This window comes from Microplitis mediator, chromosome 1 (genome assembly GCF_029852145.1).
Source record: "Microplitis mediator isolate UGA2020A chromosome 1, iyMicMedi2.1, whole genome shotgun sequence".
NCBI classification, from domain to species: Eukaryota; Metazoa; Arthropoda; class Insecta; order Hymenoptera; family Braconidae; genus Microplitis; species Microplitis mediator.
The window spans coordinates 12,856,445-12,866,669 of NC_079969.1; the positions used below are offsets into that span (position 1 = coordinate 12,856,445).

At 36.6% G+C, this 10,225-nt stretch overlaps 1 protein-coding gene across 1 annotated transcript; it reads right to left on the reverse strand.

Annotated features, from left to right (window-relative positions):
• Positions 1-279: 279 nt before the first annotated feature.
• LOC130664846 (uncharacterized) lies at positions 280-4,733 on the reverse strand. The gene is made up of 4 exons (XM_057464987.1): positions 4,620-4,733; positions 3,931-4,243; positions 1,601-3,851; positions 280-1,501 (listed from the first exon to the last, which is right to left on the reverse strand). The coding sequence occupies exons 1-4, from the start codon at positions 4,731-4,733 to the stop codon at positions 280-282; spliced, it is 3,900 nt and encodes a 1,299-aa protein (XP_057320970.1).
• Positions 4,734-10,225: the final 5,492 nt, after the last annotated feature.

Genomic DNA, 10,225 nt, shown 5'->3' on the forward strand with positions numbered 1-10,225 from the left:
AGGACCAATGAACCAATCTTGATATCATGGTGAGATGTATGCCACTTTGAGATGGATTGGTGAGATTGCAGACATTCAGCAGACCAGCGTTCCCAGAAATACTGAAGTCTTTCTTGAATTCGTTGATAAAGTGAGAGACGAGATGTTGGTACACTGGTGAGACATGGTTCAGGTACAGTGTTGAGTGGCGCACTTCGGATAAAATGACCCGGGGTGAGAGCTGAGATGTCTTCAGGGTCATCAGTAAGTGCACTGAGTGGCCTTGAGTTTAATAGAGCCTCAACTTGAGTGAGGAATGTTATAAAAATCTTCATAGGTGAGAAGTAGGTCAGCAATGGTGCGTTGGAGATGATGATTGACAGATTTTAGAGCGGCTTCCCACTTGCCACCCATGTGTGGAGCACCAGGTGGATTAAAAATCCACCGAGTTCCGTCTGAGGTGAGAACTTGCTGGAGATGAGATGATTCGTTGAGTGCACCAGAGAAAAGTTGTTTGAGAATGACATCTGTCCCTTTGAAGTTGGTTCCACAGTCACTGAAAAGGGTTTTGCAGATGCCACGACGACTTGTGAACCTCCTGAACGCCTTGAGAAAACCTTCTGCAGTGTAATCACTTACAGCTTCCAAGTGAATTGCAGAAGTTGAGAAGCATACAAAGACTGCAATCCAGCCTTTGTAGCAGCGTGTACCTCGTCCTTGAAAGTATTTTAGTTGAACAGGACCAGCGTAGTTTACGCCAGTACTTTCAAAGACGAGTGATGGTGAGACTCGAGATGTAGGCAGTTGACCCATCAACTGTTGAGATCGCTGAGCTCTCTGTCTTACACAGACAACACAGCGTTGAATGTGAGATTTAATTGGGATTCTTCCCCCAAATATCCAACACTTCTTGCGCACGGCAGCTAGCGTCAGTTGCGTACCTCCATGCATTATGCGAGCATGCGCATCAGAGATGATGAGATGAGAGAGATGGCAATTCTTTGGTAGTATGGGTGGATGCTTGCTATCCGTGTCGAGATGAGAATTTTGTAGTCGTCCACCAACTCGTACAATATCCGTAGAATCGATGTAAGCGGTGAGACGTGAGAACGGATAAGATTTCAAAAACGGTTTGTTTTGAGATATTTGCGAAATCTCGTTCTTGAAATATTCTTGTTGTGTTGCTTTGATCCAGAAGTACAAAGCTGAATGTAAATCAGCTGGTGTGAGTGGTGAGATGTGAAGAGATGATGCAGGAATTTTCTTGAAGACTGCAACTGCTCGCTGAACAATTGCAGTGATTCTGAGCAACTTGGTGAGATTTGATGATGATTCAAGCAAGTCACCAAGTGGTAAACTTGGACTGGTGACTGCGAGGTGAGCTTGGGCTGATTTTCGTTCAGTGTCCACTTCAGGATCTTCTTGAGATGTAAATTCTGGCCATTGGTGAGATGGCTCTAGTAACCAGGTTGGACCTGACCACCAGAGTTGATGAGATTGTAGTTGAGATGGAGTCAAACCCCTGGAAGCACAGTCTGCAGGATTCTGTTTTCCTGAGATGAACTTCTAGTTGGCTGCTGGTAAATTTTGTTGAATGGATTGAACTCTGTTTTTTACAAACTCTTTCCATTTACTTGGTTCTTGTTTGATCCAGGCAAGAGCCACCGCTGAGTCTGTCCAGAGGTAAACTGGAACATCTTGGAGATTAAGAGTTGTTTGTACGTGTGAGATGAGTTCAGTGAGAAGTAGAGCTGCTGATAATTCGAGACGAGGAATGGTGAGACGTTTCAGTGGTGCAACTCGAGTCTTTGCACAGACAAGAGTAATTTTAGCTGGTGTGAGATGATGATGAGTCTTGATATAGACAGCAGCGGCCATGGCATGCTGTGACGCATCAGAAAATCCATGTATTTCGATGTTCGAGGTGTCTGATGAGATGTTTAACCAGCGAGGAATTTTAAGTTGTGATAGTTCAGGTAATTCATCTCGGAATTTCTTCCAACGGTGAATTATCTGAGGTGAGAGTGAATCGTCCCATCCAATTTTTTCTAGCCATAGATCTTGCATCAAGATCTTGGTTTTGATGACAACAGGTGATATGAGTCCCAGTGGATCAAATAACTGGGCTGTTTCAGATAAAATTGATCTTTTGGTGATGGCAGCCTTTTGAGATGTATGACCAGTAAATGTGAGGTGATCTGGTTGACACTTCCATGAAAGTCCAAGAATTTTGGATGTAGATTCATTGAACTCTCGTGAATTTGAGATGTTAGATGATGACAACTTGCTGAACTGTGGATGGTTGCTTTTCCACTTGGCTAGTGGAAAACAACCAGCAAGACATATTGCTTCCACTTGAGATGCGATGTTGTTGAGATGATTGACGTTATCAGCGCCTCCGCAGATATCATCCACGTAGCTGCCTTTTTCAAAAGGTTCAACAGCTAGTGGATACTTATCTCCTTCATCGATGATCAGCTGTTTGAGAACACGGCCAGCAAGGTATGGTGCTGGACGCGTGCCGTATGTAACGGTGGTGAGATGATATGATTGAGGTTGATTGTCATCATCTACCCAGAGGATCCGTTGATAGTCCCAATCATCTGGATGAACATTGATTTGACGAAACATCTTTGTGATGTCCGTGGTGAAGATGAGTTGGTGTCTTCTGACATACAGTAAGACATCAAAAATGTCAGACTGCAGTTTTGGACCCGTGTGAAGTGTGTCATTGAGTGAGATGCCTGAGGTTGTATTACTGGAGCCGTTGAAAACAACTCTCAGCTTAGTTGTTGTACTTTCTTCACGAAGAACACCGTGATGAGGTAGATAGTAGGTGATGTGAGATGATTGATATGAATCTGGGACCTTTTGCATGTGACCCATGGCCTCATACTCCGTGAGAAAGTCCCTGTAGAGATGATTGAACTCAGGCTTCTGTGAGATGTTTTTTATTAGCCGATTTAAACACTTGGTGGCAATGTGTATTGAATGTCCAAGCTGCTGAGATGATGATTTGAATGGTAATCGCACGGTATATCTACCTGTGTGATCACGAGAGTGAGTTGATTGAAAGTGAGACTCACATTCAGCTTCTTCCACCGTGAGAGACTCGTTGAGATGCGACGGAACTTCTTCAAGCTGCCAAAATTTGACGATTGAATCATGAAGTTGATCGTTGGATATGAGATGGTGAGATCTGCTTGGTGATTGTTGTGATTGAGATGATACTGGACCAAGTATGGACCAGCCAAAAATTGTTTTGATAGCAACTGGATCACCAAGTGAACCAGTTTGAACTCCAGGTTTGATAATTTTTCCATAACAATCTGCGCCGATGAGTAGATCAATTTTATCAGACTTGAAATAGTCTGGATCAGCCAATTGCAGATTGTTGAGATGATTCCACGAATGTTTCTTGATTGAAACAGCTGGCAGCTCAGCTGTAAGTTTATTGAGAATATGTGCAGAGATGATAACACTATCATCAGAGTGAAGTGAGGTGAGAGAGATGTTTACAGCTCCAGATGTACTTCCGGATGATACACTGCCAACTCCAACAATTGGAATTTGAGATGAAATGATGTCAAGTTGACAATTATTGCTTATTGTCCGTGATATGAGAGTTAGTTCTGACCCAGGGTCGATGAGAAGGCGGACAATTTGATGATTATCATCTGTGTAGTTGAGGATGGCCTTGGCAGTGGCAAGTAAGACACTGGGTCGTGATATTGCTCTTGAGATGTCATGCGAGTAGTTTATTTGTACTGAGTTGAGTGCTGCTGATTGAGATGATAACTTGACATCATTGATGTCAACTTTTGTTGCACTTGAGGTGAGGTGAGAACTGGTTGTCAAGCGTTTGAGATGAGCTAAGAGTGAGAAACACAAACGAGGTGAGCTGAGATTGAATCAATGGAGATGATGCAAGATAAGTTTAAGCTGACTTACTTGCATCAGCTTCTGACGGTGCATCGCCGTCTGGTTGTTGAGATGTTTGTGATACTGCTGGTGGCTTTGAAGTTGTGTTTTTCTTCTGAGCTAGCTTGGTGTTGGCTAAAGCAGCGGCACCATGAAGCATGGAGTGATGCTGTTGTTGACAGTATGCACAAGTCTTTGGGTTGTGACACTGAGAGATGTTGTGGGACCCAAGACAGTTGATGCAAAGGTATCGCTGGGTTGCCCACTGATGTCTCTTGTCAGGAGAGTAAGCGCGGAATTGTGGACAGTAAACCACAATTGTGATTTTCCACAGGGATACTCTCTAAAACTAAATTAGTGAAAAACCACTTATACTTGTGAATATTCACTAATCTAAATTGTTCAAAGTATACAACTATGAATTAGTGACAATTCATTTTTTGAATTAAAAAAAATAACCACATAGAATTAGTGAAAATTTCACTAATTGAATTACTCAAAAATGTACTATTTCACTTGTTGATGAGGATTTATTTGGAAAAATACTGTGTCTTTGCTAATAATGTTGTATCAAAATTTTCATGTAGATAATTATTTCAGTAAGAACATACATATAAGTTAAATTAAATAATACACTTTGGTTTGATAAAAAATTTAAAATAGTTTTAAAACACAAAGAGATTTAAAAAATAAATAATTAAACAACTTAATCAAATAACTTGATTAACTGAAACACAGCAGTCATCGTCATCATCTTCAGAACCATCATTTATATTAATATTTGTTATATTTACGTAGACAGAAGATACCACGCTGTAAGGGTGCACGTTCATTCCATATACGTAGAAGTCCATAAAAATTACGGAGACTGTGAGGTTACTCGACGTTTAAAACATAAAATATTTTATATAATAGGTCAAAACTTATGACTCGATTGCCTTTATCGTTTACACTGATAAACCACCTATCTCCGTTTATAAAAGTGCAGTCACGAGACTGTCCACTTACAGCAACTAAATAAGGTTGAACGCTTATTTTACTTTTAGCAGTAACACTGTTTACTAACTGGTCTAAATTATTACCTTCCTAGAAATGAAAATCAATATAAGATTATTTTAATTATTATCATAACAAAGTATTAGAAAGATTAATGTTGTCAAGAAAAAATACACACTGGTTCAAGCCTAAGTAAATACTGATTCGGAAAATCTAGTTTTAACGGATCCTCTTTTTCATTTTCCTCATTGACTTGACTATTTTTTCCTTTCCCTTGCGGTGTTTCCACCGAGTTGCATACGGGAAGCAGCTCAACAAGGACTAATAAAGCTCGTAGATCATCTATAGCACTATAACAAAATAAAAAAATCAACACAGTCCGATAGTTTTTTAAGTAAAATGTTTGTATCCGAGTAAAGAAAAACTGTTCCGTCGAGACGGAAGTCCTAAAATGAATTGTCATCATAATAATATTTAAAATTTAAATATTCAAATCAGTCTCCATCTAGCGGTACTAAAATCTATCTCGTCGCCAACTCAGATCGCACCGCGAACGCGCGCGCTAAACATAGCGTCGGTTTCTGTGTGCATCTTCGTTGCACTCACGCTTACAGTATATCTCTGTCGTTTGGGTGTCTGAATTTTTCCGTTCCGTCGAAACGACGACCCGGCGTTACCGCGTCTTTTCGTCAGTTGACCACAAGTCTTCACGCTGTACACACTTACTGTGAACATTCTATCCGCTAAATTGCCAAGCCAATGTTAAAATTAACAATAATTGTTAATTAATTGATTATCAATCATGAATTCGTGCCATCGTGCCAAGATAAGTATTAATTGATACGGTTTAATAAGTTTTGCTAATTATTTCGTTGAGTTTCACTAATATTTCGGGAATTGAATAAAGACCGGGTGTTTTATTACGTCGTAGTAAAAACAAGCCGGGACTTGTTGCGCGTGGGTCTCACCCATCAAACATCGAATATTTAGTTGTGTTGCTATTAATTATTCAATAGGATTGAATTCGATATTTAATCTTAATATTCGTATTAATATTAAATAATAATCGATTCAAATAATATTGAATATTTAATAATTATTGTCTTACATTAAATTCCGTCAGTTCATCGATCCATTCGCTTACATCTTAATTACCTTGCAATAATTAAGCATTAATAATTATTATACATACGTGATAATCTTAATATAAATAAAACTAAAAATCGATTTATTCGCGCTAATAATAATCATCAACGCATTTGGCCATTGTCATATAATAATCATCAACGCATTTGGCCGTTGTCATATAATAATCATCAACGCATTTGGCCGTTGTCATATAATAATCATCAACGCATTTGGCCGTTGTCATATAATAATCATCAACGCATTTGGCCGTTGTCATACAAATACCATATACAACTTCATTCGTACCATAGCCGCGTGCTAACCACAGCCATCAATCCAATTGATGAGAATTTAATTAACTGCAGTTAAATAACAATCTGTTACAATTCATAATAACAATTATAATAATAATTTAGCGTCATAATAGTGTCATTGGAATATCCCATTACAATTTTGACTTCTCAATTCGTAACGCCGATCTGATCAATCGATAACATCGTCGCGACGCATTTCATAACACAAACATTTAACGACGCAATCGTTATCAACTGAAAGCTTTCACTCATTCGCTCGCATTAGTACCAAGTACTATTTGACCGTCCCACAGTGGACTCTTTAACATCGCATTAGTACCAAGTACTATTTTACTGTCCCACAGTGGACTCTTTAACATCGCACTAGTACCAAGTACTATTTAACTGTCCCGCAGTAGACTCTCTATCATCCCAGTACACATTGACATACACACATACACACACATCTCTACATTTCATTTTGTATCAATTGTTCAACGAGTTACCCACATTCTCATTATCTTAACATTCTCAATCTTTTCATTGTATTTCTTCAAAGGGTTTTATGCCGTAGCGCTTTCCCTATTTTTTTTTGGGTCAAAATATATTCTTCGATTTTGATATACCCAAACCACGAGTTTTATTAAATAATACCTGTCATATCCTACCTATCATTATAAGAAGTTAATTACATTCCAATTACTAATTTAATTTAATTTACAGGTAAATTTAGATTTTAAATATAAAATAAAAATAAAAAGAAAAGGGAACATTTTCCCACAAACAAAAACCATTAATCATTTAATGATTGAGGAGTTAAAATAATTATAACAATAGTAGTAATAATAATAATAATAATAATAATAATAATAATAATAATAATAATAATAATAATAAAAATAATAAACCACGAATTAGTGCATGAGAACAAAATTATAAATCATCATTTGCTTACTGTTTCCAATATAAGAAGATGCTTTGTACAGTACTGGTCAATATTTTTTTGTGTGGGCCAGGATTTTTGGAGTATAAAGAGTTGGGAATTTCGATAAAAAATGATCTGCTTGTTTCGGAAATAATGCTTCAAATTCCAAATTAATCTAAACAAAAAAATTAATGATGATCGTTTTAAAATTACAGAAAAAAATCGTCTCTACATAAATCTAACTTTGATATTTTAATTAGATCTGCATAGATCTAATTTTTTATAATTTAGCTCTATATAGATTTGTGAAGATCTAACTTTATCTACGTATATTTAACTTTAAAAGTAGCAGATCATGAGGAATAAAAAATTTAATTTTGAACGAGACTTCGGAATCATGAAAAACAAATTTACACAAAAATTTGAAGTCTAAATGAATCAGAGATGATCTAAAAAGATGTAATGATATCAATTTAAAATTAAAATATAAAAATGGCATCTACAGGGTGTTCCAAAAGTAACGCCCGAAAATTGAAATCTAGATAAAGGACAAAATTCTGAGACGAAAAGTCCTCTATGATTTTTTCACCTGATGAACAGGTAAATTATTATTAATTAAACAAGATAGCCAATCAGAATGAAGCATTGGCGCAAACGAGTAGAGTGGGATGAACAGTCGGAGGAAAGCATTAACAGCGTGAGCGCTCGGCTGACGTTCAGCAGCTCTCACAACGCGTGATGCACATGAATGACACATACGTTTGTTTATGTTTTTTATTCTTCCTAAAAATAAAGTCGCACAGAAAAATGTTTCTTTTTTTATCAGCTGCCTGACAGGTCAGCAGAAGATTTTTATTCAAAGTCCGGAAAAATGGAAATGAACTTTTTATTTTTTTTATCTATTGGCTGACAGTCAGTCGAATGCCAACCGTTGAGAAGACAACTAAGGATTTTCGCATTTAAAATCCAGTTCGCAAAAATAAAAATGAACTTTTTATTTTCTTCATCAACTGGCTGACAGTCAGTCGACTGCTAGAAGTTAGCAGAAGGCGAAGCATTTTTTTTTTAATCCAGTCGCTCAAAAAATAAAATGAAATTTTTTTTTTTTTCATCAACTGACTGACAGTCAGTCGACTGCCAGCCGTTGGGAGAGAGCGGGAGATTTTATTTTAAGTCCAGTCGCGCAAAAATAAAAATGAACTTTTTATTTTTCTTTATCAAGTGACTGACAGTCAGTCGAATGCCAGCAGTTAAGAGAACACCCGAGGATTTTTTTTTCAAATCTAGTCTCACATAAATCATCAAAAACTAATGTGACATTCTAAATCTCTAATTATGTTTATCTTGAACAAATTCGTCTACAGATTGTTCTTCCATTTATAACGAATACTGTTTTTAAAATCCGAGACGGAGACGCGAACAACCCCAGTACCGTATGCGGTCACCCACGTGTATAAAAGAAAAATTATAAATTTGAAGTCCAAAAAATGAAAATAATAATAAATGTGACTTCACTTAGTATTTAAATTTAAATAAAATACTAATGTTTAAATACTCATCAATAAAGATATTAAATTATAAATGAATAAAATAAGGGTGTGCCTGGACCAGCTCCTCAGGCTGGATTAGTGCACGTAGGCGCCAGACCGTTTATATAAAATGGACAAAAATAATTTATCAGGGGGAAAATTTGCGAGGATTGATCCGATGTCAAAAATCTTTGATACAATAGTTTAATTATAAATTATAATCATAAATAGACCCCTGAGGGTAGAATCTATACAAATCCAAAAGTTCAAATTTAATTTCAATAATAATAATTAATATATTATAATAATTTCCTTAATAAAATATAAATAATCACAATAATTATCCGGGTTACCCCTTTACAATTTATAGGGGGAGAAAGATACGACTTACCCTCACTCTCATTCACCAAATTTCCAAAATTATTCTTTAAATAATATAAATTTCTATACAGTAATAATTATTGCTTTTTAATAATTATTTATAATCAAAAAATCTGTCTATCGGTTGACCCTGCGGGCCAGCCCCAAAACTTCCAGCTGTTTTCGAGCTCCTCGAGCTCGAAAACATTGTTGTGTATACATTTTCGAGCTCGAAAATACTTTTGTGTGCCATTGTTTTCGAAAAAAACCGATTTTAGCATTTCTTTCTCCCACGATATCTACTCTACTTGATCAAATGATCTAAAATTTTCAGAAAAGTTGATGGCCAACAAGCTCTTTCGATTGCCGCCTTAACCATCCAAATCGGTTCATTAGTTAAAAAATTATAGACCGGTCACACACACACACACACATACACATGCAGACACTCGGACATCATTCTGAAAATAGTCAGAATAGCTTCCTAGGACCTCAAAACATCAACATCTGATGAAATTTCGATTTTCGCGAATCGGGGTGAAAACAATAACTTCCCAATTTTTCGAAAATTGTCGATTTTCTTAGCGGGAAGTTAAAAAAAAATTTTTTTGTTGATAATATGATTCAAACTCGAAATCGACTGGTTCAGTGATTTTCAAGATATTTGAAAGAAACCGATTTTTAGCATTTTTATCTCGTGCAAAATATCATTGACAAATGATCGAATTTGTATGTTTGACGTGGCAACCGACCGGTTCTGATAAATTCCAAAGCTGATCAGATATTGAAATCGTTTGGTTCAGTTATTTTAAAGACATTTGCAAAAAACCATTTTTCACCATTTTTTTTTTCCACGATACTGCTTAGAAAATTGACTCGATTTTGATGGTTGAGGTGGCAATCGACGTGTTTTAATAAATTCTGAAGCTGATTAGATTTTGGTATTGCTTTCCTCAGCTGTTTCAAAGATATTCGCAAAAAACTATTTTTTATCGTTTCTTTCTTCCACGATATCTCTTAGACAAATGACCCGATTTTGATGGTTGAGGTGGCAATCGACGCGTTTCAATGAATTCTAAAACTAATCAAATTTC

Excerpts from the sequence above, each read along its gene's own strand:
- LOC130664846 (XM_057464987.1), bottom strand. The coding sequence starts at position 4,733 with ATGAACGTGCACCCTTACAGCGTGGTATCTTCTGTCTACGTAAATATA. Across the intron at positions 3,852-3,930 it reads ACCGTCAGAAGCTGATGCAA|CTCATCTCAAACGCTTGACA; the intron begins GTAAGTCAGCTT and ends TCTCACTCTTAG. Across the intron at positions 1,502-1,600 it reads GAACCAAGTAAATGGAAAGA|GGGTTTGACTCCATCTCAAC; the intron begins GTTTGTAAAAAA and ends CTGTGCTTCCAG.